At 43.5% G+C, this 19,395-nt stretch overlaps 2 protein-coding genes across 2 annotated transcripts; both read left to right on the top strand.

The window, feature by feature from the left end:
* Nucleotides 1-10,499: 10,499 nt before the first annotated feature.
* Nucleotides 10,500-13,214, top strand: LOC134188234 (uncharacterized). The gene is made up of 2 exons (XM_062656431.1): nucleotides 10,500-13,155; nucleotides 13,203-13,214. Exons 1-2 carry the CDS (start codon nucleotides 10,564-10,566, stop codon nucleotides 13,212-13,214), a joined length of 2,604 nt encoding a protein of 867 aa, XP_062512415.1. The 5' UTR covers nucleotides 10,500-10,563.
* Nucleotides 13,215-13,267: 53 nt separating this feature from the next.
* Nucleotides 13,268-14,207, top strand: LOC134188093 (uncharacterized). The gene has a single exon (XM_062656283.1). The coding sequence runs from the start codon at nucleotides 13,498-13,500 to the stop codon at nucleotides 14,173-14,175; it is 678 nt and encodes a 225-aa protein (XP_062512267.1). The 5' UTR covers nucleotides 13,268-13,497; the 3' UTR covers nucleotides 14,176-14,207.
* The last annotated feature ends 5,188 nt before the right edge of the window (nucleotides 14,208-19,395 follow it).

Genomic DNA, 19,395 nt, shown 5'->3' with positions numbered 1-19,395 from the left:
ATGTCACGATGGTTCACGTACTTGTAGAGGAAGTCATAGTAGAACTATAGCATTCGTAGTTTGGCTAATGGATAGACTGCGATGCCCACCTGAAAGGCTCTCTTGATGGTGATCTGTGGCTTGCCGGAATGCAACTCGTAGGCATCTCATATCTAGTCATACCCATCGGCATCTACCCACGCACTTATTAGGGCTCTTTCGACGATAGCTTCGTCTTTGGCGTAGGTGGCATTCGTTTGAAGCTCCAACGCTTCGATGAGTTTCCCATTGGCGCTATTGCCTAGCAGTTTGATATACATCTGCCAATAGAGCCAGGGATTTGTTCTCATCTCCTGTGCGTCTTGCGGCTGTCATTTACTCGATGAACCACTCACACATGTTCGTAGTCGATCGTACGATATAGGGCTGTGACCTCCAGACCGTGGTCGATATATCATTGGCGTAGCGGGGCATATAGAAGATTCTTGCTGGCAGACAGAGTGCCAATCAGCTTCCTGGTGCTGAAACGTTTACTGCCAGTGCGTTTTAGGTAGTCCATAATGTCTTGGTGGACATTGGCCTCGTCCATCCCTCTAGTAATGAATAGCGGGCACATCTCAGAGAACTTATTGTGAAGATTGAGAGGGACTCTGAGGTCGAACTTCTGCATGCCCGAACCATTTATTGGTAGTTTGACCATTGGTTATACCAGTGCTTTGGACAAGGTATTGGAAGAGGGTTTGAGCAACGGCTTGAGGAGTTTCATAATGCCAAATTACCCCTGGTCCACAGAGCATGTGCTTGGCCATTGTCGAAAGGTATAGACCGTTGGTGTCGTAGCTCATAAGCTTCAGAGGGATGTATGCTTTGTCGTATTCGTGTGATCGAATGTGGGTGAAACCATCTTCGTGATACCTTGTGAAAGCGAGACTTCGTTCACTTATGACTGAAACTTCCGCATGTCGTAGTCCTCCCTTTTGGGAGCCACGAGGTTGGGTTCTTTGTGATGTTTGTTGGTGTCTAAAAGTAGGAACTGGAGCGATACAAAGGAAAATGAGACTACGTCTTTCAGAATGTCAACTACATACCTATCATAGAAGTTTCTCATCTTGGTGAGTGCTTCTAGGAATGGATCAACATCGAGGTCGTTGTAGTACGGCAGCCAGTCAACAAATGTGGTCATACCTCGCCTTCGGAATGTGTGTTTGCATGATTGCCATTCTTTAAAGAAAAGAGGGTATTGAATTTTAGTTTGGAATAGCAAGCGGGCTAGTCGTGTAGACCAGGGCGTTCTAGTTTGTCGGAATTGAGCAATTAATCATATAGAAACCAGCTCTTCTGCAATTTGCATCCATATGCTTTGACCCATTTGCCGTAGCTGGTGCCTTGTTCCAGATAGTTCATGACTTTCAGGAATCGGAAGTGGGGGTTTAGTATAGACATGGTCTGGTTGGCCTTCTTCGTTACCTTGATCTTCTTGGCAGTGTCGGTGATCTTGTTCACAAAGTGCTCTTTGTTGAGCTTCATGTCGTACATACCCGAATTGAATCCCAGCACTGGCACTTCCTTGCACCACTCCTGGATCCGGTTCTTTTGCTTGATGGAGACAAACTCGAGATCATCCCGAAAATAGCGTTGACAAAAGACTTCGCGTATCAGATCTCCTCGTCTGCGCAACTCGTCGAAAATTCTGCAACGAGTTAGGTGGGATCGGCATTGTATAAGTGTGTAGAGGGGTTTAGTGTTTCACAGAGGGAGACCGAAATGGGGTGTGCTCGAACTCGAAAGTGAAGGAGATTGTGGACCTTTCTCTTGTCGAGATAGGCTTCGAGTTCGTACACAATGGTAAGTGGATAGGCTTGGTTTGTATATTTTTGGCGCAGTGGCTTGTCTATATGAGTCGCACTCCCACATGACCACGAAATAGAATCCGGCGTTTAGGATAATTTGATCTCGCTCGAGAGTGGCTTCGTATAAGCTGTTTGCGTTAGGATCATGTTTTGGACATCCGTTCCAGTGACAGCCGTAAAACTGAAATACAGTTTTATTGGCCATACCATCGACGGGAGCACCCTTGACCCGACGCTCACCACCATATCCGCATTTTGCGTAGTGAATGTGAACGCCACGCCGCTAGCTTCCGTATTCTAGCAGCGGATGGTGACGTTGTTCGCGTTGCAGCTTGGGTAGAATGCCTTTTCGTAACACGAATGTGGTGCTTCTACCAGTTCACCTGGACACTTGACTGACTTAGGTGATGTCTTCAGTGCACCGATCGGCATGGCGTTGAAGGCTACATGCTTGGGTGAAGGATTGGAAACAATGTAACCACATGGGTATAGGTTGGAGACCTTCTTGATATCTTTTACATAGAAGACATGCTCCTCGAACATACCAATCGTCATGACATTGGGATACTGGGTGGGGTTTCGAATCAAACTCCAGACGGGTCCTTTCTGGCAGCGAATTCCTTGACGTAATGGGTGGGCTCGTATCACATATACCCATTTCTAATCGTTTCTTGATTTCAGCTATCTTGTACAGATTGGTCTTGTTAATGTTGTGAACGTGGATATTGTAGAAAGTTATGGCTAACTCTCAGCTTTGGTGGTACTGTTATCTACTCGAGTGCTTTGGTGTATGGATATGCATCGGAATAGGCATACGTTGTCGTTGAATGTTTCGAGAGCAGCTATTCCCTTCCACTGACGTAGCAAATCTGGTAGAGGTGCAGTTCCTACCATGGCATCTCTTGCCCATAACAGCGGTCAGCTGGACTTCAGTAAATCGTACGAGCACCCATGTCACAATCCACTTGTTATTAATAGTTGTGATACAAATATGGTCAGGAGGAGGAACTATACCGGCGTTTGGCGAACTGTGTCAATACGTAATGACAGGATTGCGATTTACCAGTATTATATTAAACGTACTCATCAGACGGCGTTGAGTTAGACTTTGTGAGATGTTTAGAGGCGGATAGGTGAGTTGAAGTTGTAAGCTGTTCTTTAACGAAGAGACAAGTGTATTGTGTTCTCACTGTCTCTCTCGAGTGTCAGGCGGCCACACGATTATTACCAGCTTTCATCAGGTAGTCAATGTTCGTAGCCTGGTATGCAAGCGGTTGGGCCATCGCGCGGTCGACTGCAGGCTTCGGGGTATAAAAGATGCTTTCGGTGCAACAAGCTTGGCCATGAAGCACGCGAAGATTGAGGGCTGTCCGCGCCGATGGGTATTGCAAAGCCGGTCGTCAAATCAAGTGCTGCCGTTCGGAGGCCAGAACAATTTCAGTCAAAAGAGTCAAGTCAAAAGCTGGGTAGAGAAACCTTTCCTACGTGTTCGATTGGAGCCGACGCTTCATGTGAAGAGACGTCGCCCAAACTCCAACGTTAAGCAGGTGATGGTTGGTTAGAGTTAGCAAATGGTCGGCGTGTGCCCTACGTCATTACTGTCCATGCTCAGGGTCTGGAAATGCGGACAATGGGGAAGATGCCAGTCGTTCGTGGTCTATTCAGAAAAGCGGTTGGTAGTGTCCTGCGTGACACGGGATGTAGCAGCGTTGTCGTCAAGCAACAACCAGTGGAACCAAATCAATATCTCAATAAGCAGGGTTTTATGCAGATGGCTGATAACACGGTGCGGAGGGTTCACATGGCAGCGGTAACGCTGGATACGCCTTAGTATATCGGTACTGTGAATGCCTTGTGTCTGCTGGACGGATTATATGACTCAATCATGACAACATCCCTGGCGCGCGAGCTGCAGAAGATCCTGACACAAGGGGGACTGAGGCCAATGCTGTCACCAGGGTACAAGCCAAACAGAGGGATGTAAGTCGCCCGCCGGTGGTGTCGACACCAGAACAATGAAAGGCCATAGATCGCGATGAGATCGTAAGATTGCAACGAGAAGGCATGTCAATCCAAAAATATATGTTCAAAACCAATCTCATTACCAAGAGATATCAAAAGGTCGTATTTCAAGAAAGGTATAATGTCCTGTACCGAGCTTATACGCATCCCAAGGTAGACAAAGAAAACAAATACGACAAGTGACTGTACCTAAACAATTGAGAGATCAAGTAATGCGAATAGCCCACGATTCAGTTACGAGGAACACGTTGGAGCCAAAGGACGACACAACGAATCTTTTATTGGCCCGGAGTTAGAGGTAACGTGTTAAGGTTCTGTCGCTCATGTGAGATATGTCAGAAGACAGTGTCAAATGGGACATTCGCTAGAGAACTCCTTGGCAGGATGCCAATTGATTGATCAGCCGTTCAAGAGGGTAGCTGTTGACATTGTCGGCCCCATACAACCACCTAGCGATGCAGGTCACCGGTATATGTTAACTCTTGTATATTATTCCACACGGTATCCGGAGGCGGTTCCTCTTATGTCTATCAGCACGGACGCCGTAGCTGAAGCGCTTGTTAACATATACAGTTGGCTAGGAGTACCCAAAAAAATTTTAAGTGATCTGGAGACACAGTTTACGTCGAACTGCATGAAAGGAGTTGCACGGTTACTGAGCATCAACCAGTTGACTACCTTGCTGTATCATCCTGCTTGTAATGGCCTGGTATAGAAGTTCAACGGGACAGTCAAGAACATGCTGAAACGATTGAGCGCCGAACAACCAAGGCAATGGGACAGATTTGTGAACTCATTGTTGTTTGCCTACAGAGAAGTGCCGTAAGAGTCGATAGGGTTCGAACATTTTGAGCTCCTGTTCGGTTGGACAGTGCGCGGGCCGATGCGGATTCTCCGGCATTCGTGGACAAAGGAAAACACACTAGCGAAAATAAAGACCAGCAACCATTATATATTCGAATTGAGAGAGAAGATTGACGAAATACTGAATATCGCGCGAGAGGAATTGAAAAAGGCCCAGCAAAGTTACAAGGTATACTATAATTGCAGCACCAAGAGGCGGACGTTCTGTGCGAGAGACAAGGTACTGATATTGCTGCCGAAAGAGAGTAACAAGTTACTGATGAGATGGAGAGGGCCGTACTCCGTAGTTTCGCCCGTAGGAGAGTGTGATTACATGATTAATGTGGGCTGCAAAGTGAAGATCTACCACGTCAATCTACTCAAGGGATTTGTTCAACGTCCGAAACAAACAAGTAGCATTCTCGCCCATGATGTCGAGGGATTGTTCCAGAAGGTCACTGCTGCGGTTCTTGAGACACATGATTGTGACTAGTTCGATGCGGAAGAGGAGCAGTTACCGTGTCTGCGCACCTGTACGCTGAAGAAACGTATAGAGATGTAAGTGTTGGGCAGTTCTTATCACCTACTAAGAAATCAGAAGCTAAGGCCATCATTCAAAATTTCCTAGATATATTCAGCGATCTGCCAGGTATGACCAGTCTGGAAGCCATTCTATCAAGCTCACGACATCGGAGTCGATTTCCTGTAGACCCTACTCTTTGCTATTTACTCTAAAAGACAAATTGCGAAGGGACATCGAACAAATGAAGAAAATGGGGTGATACGAAAGTTCACCTCACCATACTCGTTTTCAGTAGTGTTGGTAAAGAAGAATGACGGTAGCAACCGAATATGTGTAGATTACCGAAAGCTAAATAGAGTCATAGTAACCGACCCAGCTCCTATGACACCTATGGAAACTCTTAGGCAAGAGTTTAGTGATGATCGCTACTTTATGCGTCTGGACCTCCCAAGGGAACACTGGCAAATTTCCGTTGTAAAAGATGACGTCGAGAGGACAGCGTTTTTAACTCAGGACAGACATTACGAGTTTCTACGAATGCTCTTTGGCATGAAGAACTCGGGAGCTACATTGTGTCGGTGCATGGACAAGATACTAGCCGATTGCCCAAACGCAAAAATCTACGTAGATGATATACTTGTGCATACTCAAACATGGGTTCTACATGGAGCTGTACTGAGAAAAGTGTTTGGACGCTTCTGTGGGATGGAGTGTCCAAGGTTCGCAACGAGCAAATGACGGATAGTAAGCGATGACTGAGGTCCTTCCTTGGGCTTACAGGGTTTTATTGGAATCAAATACCAAATTAGGCTGCAATTGCGGTGCCTCTTACGTACTTACTGAGAAAGTTTCAACCGAATAAGCTGTCATGGGGAGAAGCGCAGGTGAGAGCATATGAAACACTGAAAAGAGCTGTTACCGAAATACCAATAATACATCTACCGAACCACACGAACCAATTTATGTTGTGAACCGACGGGTCAGACACGGGAATTGGAGCTATTCTGTTGCAAGAGCATGGAGGACGACCTCTTCCCATCGCTGTCGCCAGCAAAACGTTATCACCACGAGAGAGAAGGTTCTCGGCAATCGAGAAGGAGTGCTGGGCTACTGTATGGGGTGTTCGACAGTTTACCATCTATATATATGGTATATATATATATATATATATATATATATATATATATATATGGAAGAGAGTTCGTCTTGCAGACCGATCATCAGCCGCTCGCCTACTTGCAGAAGGAAGAGTTTATAAACCCACGCATTATAAGATGGGCAATGTATTTGCCAGACTACTCGTTCCGCATAGAAGCTATCAAGAGAAGCGAGAATAGAGGAGCGGACTCCCTCCTTCGAGTTACCTGAGCACTATGAATTTTGAGTTGGAAGAAACTGGTAATGATCTGGCGGGGACGTATTTCACAATCCACGTGCTATTAATGGTTGTGTTACAAATATGGTCAGGGGAGGAGCTATACCGGCGTTTGGCGAAACGAGTCAATACGTAATGACTGGATTTCGATTTACCGGTAGTATATAAAACGTAGTCATCAGACGGCGTTGAGTCAGTCTTTGTGAGATGCGTAGAGGCGAATAGGTGCGCTGCAGTTTTAAGCTGCTCTTTAACGTAATGACGAGTATATTGTGTTCTCACTGTCTCTCTCGAGTGTCAGGCCGCCGCGCGATTCTCTAAGGTGCAATTGGAGACTCTTTTACTGCGTGCTAACTTTTCATTCGCGCGCAACAACCCACTTGGTTTTGGGGCGAATCTCTTCTTGCTTGATTATCAAGGCTCGAGCTTTTGGCAACCTAACCAATCTTGGGCTGCCTGGTAGGCATGTGTGGAAATCCTTCATTTTCCCTGTCTCGATCTTTCTGAGCTTGTATGTGTAGAGATACGTAAGGTAGAATTACGTTTGTACGCGGTCTGCCACCTTCTCCATCATCCTGTCGGTAAGGGTACCTCCTACCTCACGACAGAATGTGAATGTTAACATCGCACATCCCTTGATCGTCCTTCCCTGTCCATTGTACTGCTTCTCAAGTATGACGGCTCCTGCCTTCACGATAAGTGTGGCCAGGGTTTGACGCATGCTTCTTTTGAGCCTATCTAGAGAAGCTAATCGATACTGGGGGTTCTTTAGCTCTTTCACAACCTTCCTGTCTCGCATGGAGGCATCAGCTTCTTCACGAAGTTTTTGCACCTCCAAAATATGTTGTTCTGGATTGACCACGACACCACGGAGAGCTGGATAGCGCTCAGTTTGTGTGGCACGTTGTAGCCTTTACTCCATCTCTGGGGTTAGGGCTTTGGAGAGGACCTCCACAAGCTCTGCATTTTGGTTGGCGAGAGTAGCCCTTGAGTCCGATGTTCTTCGACTGCTGTAGCAGGACTTTGTTTGTTGTTAAAACAACCCGTTTGGATGTTATACCCTCGTTCGCATTGAATCGATGACTCATGGCACGCATATGCACACAATATTTTTGAGTACATATTATATAGGCTATTAGTCTGAAAGGGGTATATTTTTCCTCTGTAAAGCTCCCCACGCAATTCTGTGTTATATACTATAGACGTTATTTGGCTATTAGGGTGAAATTTTCCTCGAGCATTTCACGCAATTCTGTAGGTATATACTATAAGGATATATACAAAAGGGTGTGATCATAGTCTTCCGGATGTGAGACCAAATTATTATAGATTACACTCATAATCTTCCACCGTTTCGGGACCTAGGGAGGTGCAGCACAGAGACGGGAGGAAAAGGAGAGGAGTTAATTTAGGTAGCCCTGAGATCAACTACTTTTCATGTATGAACAGTGATGAAAGAGAAAATGGGTTCTTTTAGGAAACAAGATGGTAGAAAAACCGTAATTTTGCGGGTATCATTCGACTACCGACATTACTACTCGTAACAATTTAATACATAGACAGCTGTTGATAGCTCTTCTATTGACATGAATGTACAGCAAGTGAGGAAACAGAGTGTGGTTCCGTACAGTGGAGGGAAATAGTTGATATTTATCAACTTTTGATTATCCCAATACTCGATTATCTAACTTGTCTTCTTAGTCCGGATACTCGGGGTGAACTGTATACCACATGCTTGCCCCATAATTGGCCAAAACGTAACACAGTGTTATTGAAAATTATATTGAAATTTTTGCTTTCTTGTGCTGGAAATCTTGTTTGGTTGTTCTTACGGTAAAGAAGAATACAAAAGATTAGCCCTCACTAACAGAGTTCTAAAATTTTGACGCAGGACACAGTCTATATACTGTACCTTTGGTGGAATCGTTAAATCGTTAGTAACACATTTGGACACCCAGCAGTAGAAACCTGCACTTCGTGTCTAAAATTTGACCGGTGGTAGCACCGGATTTCAAATTGAACGGTCGTTCAAGCGCTACTGATATTAATTCTGGTCTAATACTGTTCAGACAGTCGGAAACACTGAAATTAGAACACCATGGCTTATCCGCATTCCTAGTAAGCGACTATGTTTTAAGTCTGTGTGCGAGCGCAAATGCGTGTGCGTCCGTGCGTGCATGCGTGCGTGTATGTGTGCGTGGATGTGCATGCATGCGTGCATGTGTGTGTGTGTGTGTGTGTGTGTGTGTGTGTGTGTGTGTGTGTGTGTGTGTGTGTGTTTGAGCTGAGGTCATTGTATGATATATTATCGCACATTCCAAGCAGATACAACAATCATCTACCTTGTCTCCTTTTATTCTTGGGCGATGTAGATAGGGATAGAATAGTCTACGTTCATATGCTTCTGTAGTTGAAAATATGAAAGGTAAAACAGGATCACTTTTTTCCTAGAAAAATGCGTAACCAATATTAATGAAAAATAAACCTCCTAATTAGTTTGTGCCAATTAAAAATAATATACATAATATTTTATCAAAAAACCGTTTGAAGACTGTAAAGAGACAACAGAAGTACTCTACTACTCAAAAACGTCAATTAGACATTATTATAACAGACAACAAATACGACTTTGCTGTTATCAAATGAGCCTGCAAGACCAAGGCTTTTCGTTCTGTAATTGTGGCAAGCTGAGCTTTAACATTCTTAGAAACATACATGCAGACACACTGCAGAAAGGCAAACGGTCAAGCAAACAGACCGACCGACTGACAGACAAGGCAGACAGACAGATTTGTAGTGTATGACAGTCCGTTTCTCACTAAATTTTCCGTTAGCTTATTCCTATGTATTAGTTCAATTTGTGAATATATGTATATATATATATATATATATATATATATATATATATATATATATATATATATATATATATATTATTAAGACAGACATACGGACAGAGAGACAGACAGACAGACGGATATACAAGACAGAAAGACATACAGACAGACAGACTGATAGACATAAAGGCAGACAGGAAGACAGACAGACAGACAGACAGACAAGACAGACAGACAGACAGACAGAAACACAGACAGACAGAAACACAGACAAACAGTCAGACTGACAGACAGACAGACAGACAGACAGATTACATACAGACAGACAGACAGACAGATTACAAACAGACAGACAGACAGACAGACAGACAGACAGACTGACTGACTGACAGACAGAGAGACAGACAGGCAGACAGACAGACAGACAAGGACTGACAAGTCAGTGGTTTATTCTTATACATAGCCGCAACAAGCGTATAGGCGTACCTGTAGCCCCGACCAACACAACAAAAAGATTTGGTGCAGAAACTTCTATACTCAAAATAGTAACGTATGAAGCAACTGAAAAGTGTTGCGGCCTAGGGCAAGTTAGAAGGCGTGGTCATTTAGCGTGCGTTACCATATGGAGGTGCGGTCCTAGTTGTGTACACGCATGCAGCCAAGGGCACGTGGCCGTGATCACGTGCTTATAACGGACGCGCCTATGCGTTGCACAGCGAGCAATCTAGCGCAAGTTAAGTTTGCTTGCATTCATACTGAAATACATTACTTATTTAATCGGCGCAACTAACAACGAAAGTTACCGGCAATGAGCAGCTGGCGAGAAGCCACTTTTCGAAAATTGGAACAACCTAGACTACCAGTTACTACTACAAAGAAACAAAAGTAAACCGGAAATCTAATCCATGAGACAGACAGACAAACAAAGAGATAGACAGACAAACTAGCTGACAGACAGATTAGCAAATACAACGAAGAAGAGGTCAAACTAAAATTATAGATGATGATCAACTAGTCGAAATGGCTGTGAGGTGCTGTTTCTAGCGCTCGTATTGTAGTCGACGGTTTGTCTTCAGAGACGCACGTTTCGTTTTCAGTTTACTTGATACAACGTACTCTCCATCGGGTATTTTCATGGGTGTGTCCCTGGAGGTCTACCGTTGTCGAATTGGATGTTTCGCTCCTATTGCTCATCTCCTATCCACTTCAGTGTCTGAGAAAGTACAGCTCGGCCACACAACCAGCAGGAATAGGAACGTGAATGCTCATACCGCTCCTAAACGTGTGAGATGTCTTTTCAGCTGTTGCTTCTGTCTCACACTGGCCGCCATTTTGATACTACGTTGTGGTGACGTTCACCCACATCCGGGTCCTCCCACACGTCCTGAAGAGGACGTCCATTCTACAGTCGACCTCAGCACAGTTCGAGACTGCTCTTCTGGTACTTCCGATGATGTGAGTGTTTTAGAGGATTTGTGTACTCTATCCTCCCAAGCTGCGTCAAGCAGTGGTGTTTTGCCACAGTGTCCACTTTGTGCTTCTTCCTTCAGAGACATTGGGTCCCTGTGGCAACATATAAATGCTAGTCATATTAGTCGCCATTTATTTCCAAGCAGAGCTTTTCTTCAGGGTCATAATCGTCGTCTTTGCTGTGATTGTGGATTTGCCTATTCAAAGAGATTTCAGTGTTGCAGACGTTCTTTGGGATCAGGAAATCGCTGTCGTGGCTTGATGGAGGACCCTGTTTCTTCATTATGGCTGAATGGACAATCAGACCAAGATTCACTTTCTTCCTCCTGTGAGAATTCTCATAGTGATCTCCACCATGACACACACCTGTCAGCTTCTAATAGGCCTGACCCTTCTTGTGTGGCTTCTTGTCCTGCTGACTTGGATTTGGTATTAGAGGGAGTTCATGCTGCCTCTATGTTGTCTCCTCCCACGCAAGATGAATCTTTAGTATTCACGTCAGTAATGAATGAAATTGCTTCATTACGTGTTCAGACAGTTAAGCATGTGCCACGTTCGACTCGTCCATTACTTGCTGAAGTTCTTTCTGGTGAATTCTTACGTGCCTGTGAAAATGGTATTTGGGGTTTTGTTCGGCTGTTCATGTTTGCAAAAGCTGTGTTACGCGTTCCTCCTCGGGGAGGCAGAAAGAAGCGTTTGGTCATTAAGCAGCTGTTGTTATCTCGCCTGCGTCAATGGCAGCAGGGTAACTTGGTCGCACTGTGGACAGCAGCCAGGCAGGAGTGTCAGTCCCGGTCAACCCGTCAATCAGTCTCTATTGCCAAAAGTAATGCTCGTCGTTCACTGAATTTGGCACGCGAGGGTAGGTTTGGTGATGCTATGAAAGTGTTGGGCTCTTGTGGTTGTGCTTCTCGTGATGACCCAATGGTGCTAGATGAACTTAAATCACGTCACCCAGAACATGCTTTACCTGAATGGTCCGATGATATTCCACCTCCATTAGTTGTGGATTCTCTTGCAGTTTTATCAGCCTTAGAAAGTTTTCCCAGAGGTTCCAGTCCTGGTTTTTCTCAGCTTCGGGCTCAACATCTTTTAGATATTATGAAAGGAGCATATGTCCCAGATGCTCAGTTGTGCCTTGCAAATCTTTCAAGATTCATGACAAAGCTTTTGGCGGGTAAGTGTGATCCAAGAATCGCACCTTGGTTGTCTGGAGCACCACTGACTGCCCTCTTAAAGAAATCAGGAGGTTTTCGGCCAATTGCAGTTGGAGAAGTACTCCGGCGCCTGGCAAGTAAACTCTGTTGTGCTTCTGTGAAAGACCGCCTTCCAGACGTCTTTTTGCCAACTGGCCAAGTAGGAGTGGGTATTAGAAGTGGTATGGAATCAGCTATTCACACCACACAATCGTTTCTTGATGCTAACTGGGATAAAGAAGACTTCTGTTGCTTGAAAATTGACATGACTAATGCTTTTAATGAGTGCTCCAGACCAGCCTTTCTTTCACGTTTGCGGAGAGAATTTCCAGAATTATTTGCATGGGCTCAGTGGTCCTACCACGTGCCTAGTGAGATGCGTTACGGTAGGCATCAAATCTTATCTACAGCTGGTGTCCAACAGGGAGATCCCTTGAGCCCTCTTCTGTTCTCACTTGTGATTCTGGAATTATTGGATTCTATTGGCGCTATTTCGAACCTACACCTTCAAATTTGGTATTTGGATGATGGGACATTTTTCGGCTCGAGAGAGTCTGTATCTTCTTTATTACAAAGTGTTTCGGAAAAGGGTCCCAGTTATGGCTTACATGTCAACTTAAATAAATGTGAACTATACTGGCCGTCTGGAGACCAAGCTTTTCCCTTGTTTCCCAGTCAAGTCAGACGTTTGTCAGAAGGGGTTGAGTTGCTAGGATCACCAGTCCATGGCTCTTTAGACTTTTTCAGATCATCTATATCCAAACGTGTTGATAAAGTCTTGGAGTCTCAAACGCTTCTGAGTAACCTTGAGGATCCACAAGTTGAATTGCATTTGCTACGGAGCTGTCAGAGTATCTGTAAAATCAATCATTTGTTACGTACTGTGACTCCTGCTTTGTTGACAGACCAATTACGCCGTTTCGATGTCGGCTTACGTCGATCTTTGGAAATCATCTGTCGATCCTCCATTACAGACACAGCATGGTTGCAGGCTACACTACCTGTACGACTTGGGGGTCTCGGTTTGAGAGAAGCAGTCAAGTCTGCACCAGCTGCATACGTGGGGAGTTGTAATTCCACAAAATTGTTAGTCCAAGATTTCCTTAGGAAAGCTTGTAATTCTCTGGCCTCAACAAACGTACACGTTCCGACTTCACCGCTATTGGAAGAATCTGAAAGTTATCTTCAGAGTTGTTCCTTTCTGAAAAACGAACACAGTCATTTGCTTCTAGATTTCAACAACTCGACTCAACGACAAATTCAATCAAAACTCGATGCTGATTTATTCAATTGTTTATTGAACAATGCCAGCTTGAGAGACAGAGCTCGTTTAAATTCCATCAGTACACCCCATGCGGGAGCGTGGTTGAGGGCAATACCAAACCCTAATCTCGGCCTTTCCATGCTTTCTCATGAGTTTGTCATTTCTATACGGCTCTGGTTAGGGATTAAGATGTTTCCCTCTCCTCCAACTTCGATCCTGTGCACTTGTCGTCAACACATCGATCCTTTTGGAGATCACCTCATCAGCTGTGGTACAGGTCCAGAACGCACCAGAAGACACAACGCATTGGCAGAAGTCATTTTCCAGGCGTTATTAGTTGAGAATAAAGACGTGGTAAAGGAAGTGAGATGCAGTGGTAGTGACGAAAGTCGTCCAGGTGATGTTTTTCATCCTGACTTTTTAGAGGGCAAACCAGCTTATTTCGACATAACAGTCAGAAACTCATTGCAGCCATTGTACGTGACAAAAGCAGCAGTAAGGGCTGGGGCAGCAGCTGAAGCAGGTGAAGAACAGAAGGACACACGTCACGAAGCAAACGTTCTGGCAACAGGTGGTCTTTTTTACCCCTTGGTATTGGAAACATTGGGTTTCTGGTCTCCGTTCAGCATGAAAACGTTAAAAGCTATTGCATCTAAAACTTCAGCTGTCAGCGGAATTCGATTCCATCAAGCTTTCCAGAATTTGACGCAACAACTTTCGGTACAGTTGTGGAAATACAATGCAAGGATGTTGTTCAGAAGAATTCAACTTGAAGTACAGGACATTGATAGTTGGGATATACCCACCGTAGCGTAGTGTAGAATTTGGTAGTTAGTTCTGTTTAAATGTAAAAGTAAAATATATATATATATATATATATATATATATATATAGTTATAGAACACAAATATAGCGTCATTTACTAGTCTCAGCTATTAGCGATCAGAAACGGGATCTTCTAAAGCCAAGAGACTGGTCATGACCGAGTAGTAATCTTAATTAAAAAACGCTTAACATAATCTTATTCGGTTGGTGTTACAGTGTTCATTGTTCATGGATATTCATGTGTATATGTTGTTCGCAAAAGGCAGATTGCACCATTCATTGATTGTAGTGGCCCGTGCAAACCATGGATCGCTTCTTTATTATTGCAATTATACGGGACTTAACATTGGTAACCAAGGGCTACATTTAGATATCGGATGTAACAAATCTATTTACTTGAAAAATAACAGACAATTTTAGAAATTTTACAAAGTCTGTAGTTACGTGAAACGAAAATTGGTTTGTATGGCTTTAAAATGTTTGTGTAGATCACTAGGCAACGCGCTAGAAAGCGAGTAAACAAAAATGAAAACAAAATGGGTCTAAATTTGTAATGCTTGACGACAAGTTAATCGTAATTTCACAGACGGCTTATAGTTGTAGAAACGACAGTGAAAACACATCTTCAGTTATTATTAATTATCTAAAAGCTTGTTGTGTTCCTGACGTAAACTTGATTAAGTGTAATTATTCCCAAAAGCCGTAGTGCTTATAGATTCTTGAATGTAATGAACATACTCTGAACGTATTGCTTGTGCGATCGCCTGCCAGTTGTTCTTGTGACAAAGCAGAAATCAAAGTAATCTTCTCTTATAAACAGTTGCCTCTTTCCCATGACACAAATTGAATGCAGACAGATACCATCTCTTGATTTGAGTGTTTCTCATTCACTTTATCTGCAATAATAGAAAATGAAATCTTCTCTCTTCTTGAGATCTATGCTCTGTGACTCTATCACGAATCATGCTGCCGATGACCGTGATCAATTGACTTTTTACTGCTTTGGACGTGTACTGAACATTGCGTTTTTCCATTTTTAGATGATCACGCAGAGACTCATCAAATTGAGCCAAATGAGGAACCAGCTCAATGAAATTACCGTTATTCACAGCATCAGAAAATGCGTCATCGCGGTGTCCTCTAAGAGCAATATTTGGTCTCCCGCAATAACGTACAGCTTTCACGATTGGACGGAGAATGCGAAGATTCCTTTGATAGAGTTCTCTAACCTGCTGTGATATTTGATGCCCGACATCTTTTTTTTGGATCACTATATATGGAAGCGAAAGCGTCTGCTATCATAGCGGCCTCTCGGTGGTATTGACATTTGATGTGAGTTGACAGCATGAACACCACTGTCTTTGTAGCTATAAAAATGTCTTTTGTAACCAGACAACCAACAACAGCCTCACTTGAAGGTAGAAAAAAGAATACAAAACTTGCAGCAGAGACCTCAGCTTGCGTTTCGACTATAAACAAGCCATCTGTATGTGTCTAGCCAAGACTTCTGAAGGGATTGTGTTTTCGTCCTTCTGTTCTTTTCTTTGGTAACATCCAGTCTTACCATGTCTTCCGATCTTACCAAGTCATGGTTTTTGAAGTAACAGAACTTGTTATGACTGGTGAGATCAGTCAAATTCACCTCACCTTCAACTAATTCACCGACGTCCCATGCAACTGCAAAGAAAAATCAATAATTCATGCTGAGAACTTCTTAACGACAAAGTAAAAGTAAACAATTGAATGCACCTTCGGCCTGCTCTGGCACTACAGTGGACATTTCTTGTCTCGCCAAGCCTTTGTGTATCGAGTGCAAGTTTCCTCTTCTTTTACTGGAGAATACCTTTGCTCATCAGACTCATCCGAAACTGTAGAATTAATGTTAGTTGCAGAAAGTCGTTTTCTCACATTTTCTTATTCGGACAAAGTCGCTACATGCAGTGCTCTGAGATTGCCTTTTGCCTGTCTTGCTAACCTGCTTTTGTGAAGTAGTGTTGATGGTCACTCAACCTCCCCATAAAAGACCAAGTTAATTCTGTAACTTCGCACCTGAGATAGGTTTATTGGTGACTACCTAACACAGCATAACCACCACTGTCTCCGTTTGCTACTCTCCAGGAGAGATAGGGCATGCTCATTGAGTCGAGGTACCGCTCCTTCTGTCGGACAGTCGTTCCTTTTTTGCAGCAGCATTCAGCAGGTAATAATGTCATGAGATAGAGTTTGCAAGGAAATATCGTACCGCCCTAATTCGTTTGACATCTATTTGAGCACCGGTGTAGGAAGTGGAGGGTTAGAACTGAAGCCCCTTCGCTCAGTGTAGGAATTTAAATTTTATGTGCCGGTAACTTTTCCAAATCTGTTTACGGTCTAGCAAGTGATGTAAATTTTTCTTACTCACAATGACATGCACGATACAGCTCCACGCTCGTGAACATCTTCCTTCGCCACTGTCATGACTCAGCAACGGTTATTTAACGGAAATTGCTGAATATTCTTTCCCGACAAGCTCACTTTGTTGGCAGGTACTAGCCCTCCCGTAATGTCTACTCTTCCCAGTGTACGCATTTAAACTCCTGAGTGTCTTGCAGTACAACTGCACAAACTTGATGTTGGGACAATCAGCTGTACCGAACGCAGAAACTTTGTTTACTATCAGACAGACAGAGCAGCTGGAACCATCACCCATGCTTCTCCTAGGTAAAGTTAAATTATAGATTACTATGGCGTGCCATTTGTATCAAAATTAGACAATGAGATGAGGCGATGAGACAATGAGACGAGGCGATCAGACAATAAGATGAAATTCTTTGCAAAGGGTAAAACAGAATTTCAATTGTGCCGTATCAGCGGTTTCCGTTGTCGTCTTCTTTGTTGAACGGCTTGTTCGTTCAAGCGACAGGTTTTATACATCCTAGTGGAACGTGGTTGTAGAAGAAATAACTCAGAATTGCCGTCAAGCACTCTAGGCGAGCGTTCTACGTTCTGCGGCGTTTGAGATTACTGAATTTAGTCAAGTGCAGTCATTGGAAACCTAGAGCTGTTACTCAGAAGGTAGGAAAGACAAGAAATTGGGTGTCCGATGATTGGAGCCGTTACCACAGACGTTTGACTGACTATAACTTATACAGGTCTTGGCTAATATGCAGGATAGCAACAAAATTTGTAGGTAAGTAGTTATTGATTAGCGATATATAAGTAACTAGGCCGAAGGATGAGTGCGTGCAATTTAAATTAACGCTACTGTTCAGTGAACGATGTGTTTGTCCGATGAACGGGGTATGCAAGGCTCTGCGCAGTTTTCAATCTCACTCTAATCAGAGAAGAGGTACAATGCTCTCTCTGTTGTGCTCAATTACAACTTGGATGCCTACATTAATGATGTTGTGAAGACTCTGTTCAAAAACTTAGAACTCGCGTCCGGAATATGATGGTGTCCGAGGAACGAGGTTGCGCTCTATATGTTGTCGAGAACAATCACCACGAGTTCTATTATTCTGCAAATAATAAATAACGTATTTATAGAGTCAAGAACCTTTAGTACAATTAACGATTCTTGTGATGAAATCTTGCTATAAACACTTTGAAAGAAAGTATATTGACAGACTCTAGAAATCTATTCAGACTATTATTCCTCCCATGCCCGCATAACTGACTTTAGCAAATGGTGTAGACAGCGCGGTGGCCATCAGCGTATACTTAATTTTTATCATAACATTTCTCACCTTCTGCCATTCCTTGATAGATGGTGTAGACGTAGTTTGTTCGTATGCCCACCCGTATGTAGTCAAAGGTGGATCCTGTTTAATACCACTTGCTGCAGAGTAGAGAGACATACAAACAAAGATCTTGACAAAATTGAAGGCCATTTTGTCTGCAAAAACAAACGTGGCAAGCATCACGTTACTAAACGTGACAATGTCATGAGTTTGTTATATAGCGGTTGTCTTGATACGGTATACTGTAGCAAAACGCTGAAGCCTAATTTCACTAAAGGCTTGGCGTATTAGACGGACTTCTGATACGGTATCTACCCTCTGTTTGCTCTCACCTAATTTAGACGTACGAAATTGGCAATAACTCTCTTGTTTTTGGACCATTCAGGGCGATCTTGGTGTAATTCGATAGCGCAGCACTGCTAAGAGCTTGAATTTTTCCAGTAGTATATCCATATGATAAACAAGATACCCCAGTTCCGTATATAAAAAGAAACAAGTTATGAATTAATTATATAACCTTGTCGTCAATCTATAAAGCCAGGGAATAGGAACGAGTGGCAGATCCAGAATTTTCTTGAAGTGGGCACAGGTTTTTCAAGCTACATGATCATGCACTGACGCATCACTTATGTCACATGTGACGCTGTCAACACAAAAGAATCTAGCGCACAACTCCCGGATCAGGTTGAATAACCACACCCTATGACGCTCGTTCGGGTATCATGCTACGGTACTTATAAATTCAAATTTGAAAAGTCTACAGTAGCTTTTAGAGGACAGCTACAGTGTAACAATTGTTCTGCAGATGCACCAACTCGATTGAGATCGCAAGAACGTGCTTGCAAAATTGGCTCCTCTGAAAGGGGGCGTGCCCCAAAGAGCCAAAGAAATCCGCCACTGATATCATATGAAATCAAAACGTACATATAGACTGGGCATTATGTAGATGTAGTCTTCTCCGTTCTCTGTTTACTGCTTTCTGTTTTGTCTAGAGGTTGCGTTGTGACTCGCGTGCTATCTCACTGCTACGGTAGTTACTCTAGATTCCAGCACATCTTAAAAATGAGCATTGTTCATTTTCCGTAGCTGTTTTTCACAGTTGCGTCGCAAACACACATGCACAGTCTGTAGGTTGTGGCTTTTCTTTGTCGTTTGAGTGCCCTATTGGAAACGCCCATCGACTTACCTTCGTCTTTGCTGAACTTCTCTAGGTCTTCTGGAAAGCAAAATCTCACTGAATCAAACAAAGCAGAGCTGCTGTGTCGACAACTCTAGAGTAGACACCCTAGATAGCTGAATCTAGCAATTAGTTGTGGATTGTAATGACTTGAGAGTTGCTAGGAAACAAGTGGGAGAACATGCATAGCTGATCGCCTATCCACGACAAGTACTCTAGTTGCGAGCATATCGTTTGTAATCGAATAAGTTTTCCAAAGGAATGCACTATGTATTACCTAACAGTGTTGCTGTCTTTGTGCCACCACTTCTTCTA

Source organism: Corticium candelabrum, chromosome 12 (assembly GCF_963422355.1).
Source record: "Corticium candelabrum chromosome 12, ooCorCand1.1, whole genome shotgun sequence".
Classification (NCBI taxonomy): domain Eukaryota; kingdom Metazoa; phylum Porifera; class Homoscleromorpha; order Homosclerophorida; family Plakinidae; genus Corticium; species Corticium candelabrum.
The sequence above is the reverse complement of the archived record's forward strand: the minus strand, read 5'-3'. Positions and strand labels throughout refer to the sequence as shown.

What these genes read in the sequence shown, in the direction of transcription:
- LOC134188234 (XM_062656431.1), top strand. Translation starts at nt 10,564, where the DNA reads ATGGGTGTGTCCCTGGAGGTCTACCGTTGTCGAATTGGATGTTTCGCT.
- LOC134188093 (XM_062656283.1), top strand. Translation starts at nt 13,498, where the DNA reads ATGCTTTCTCATGAGTTTGTCATTTCTATACGGCTCTGGTTAGGGATT.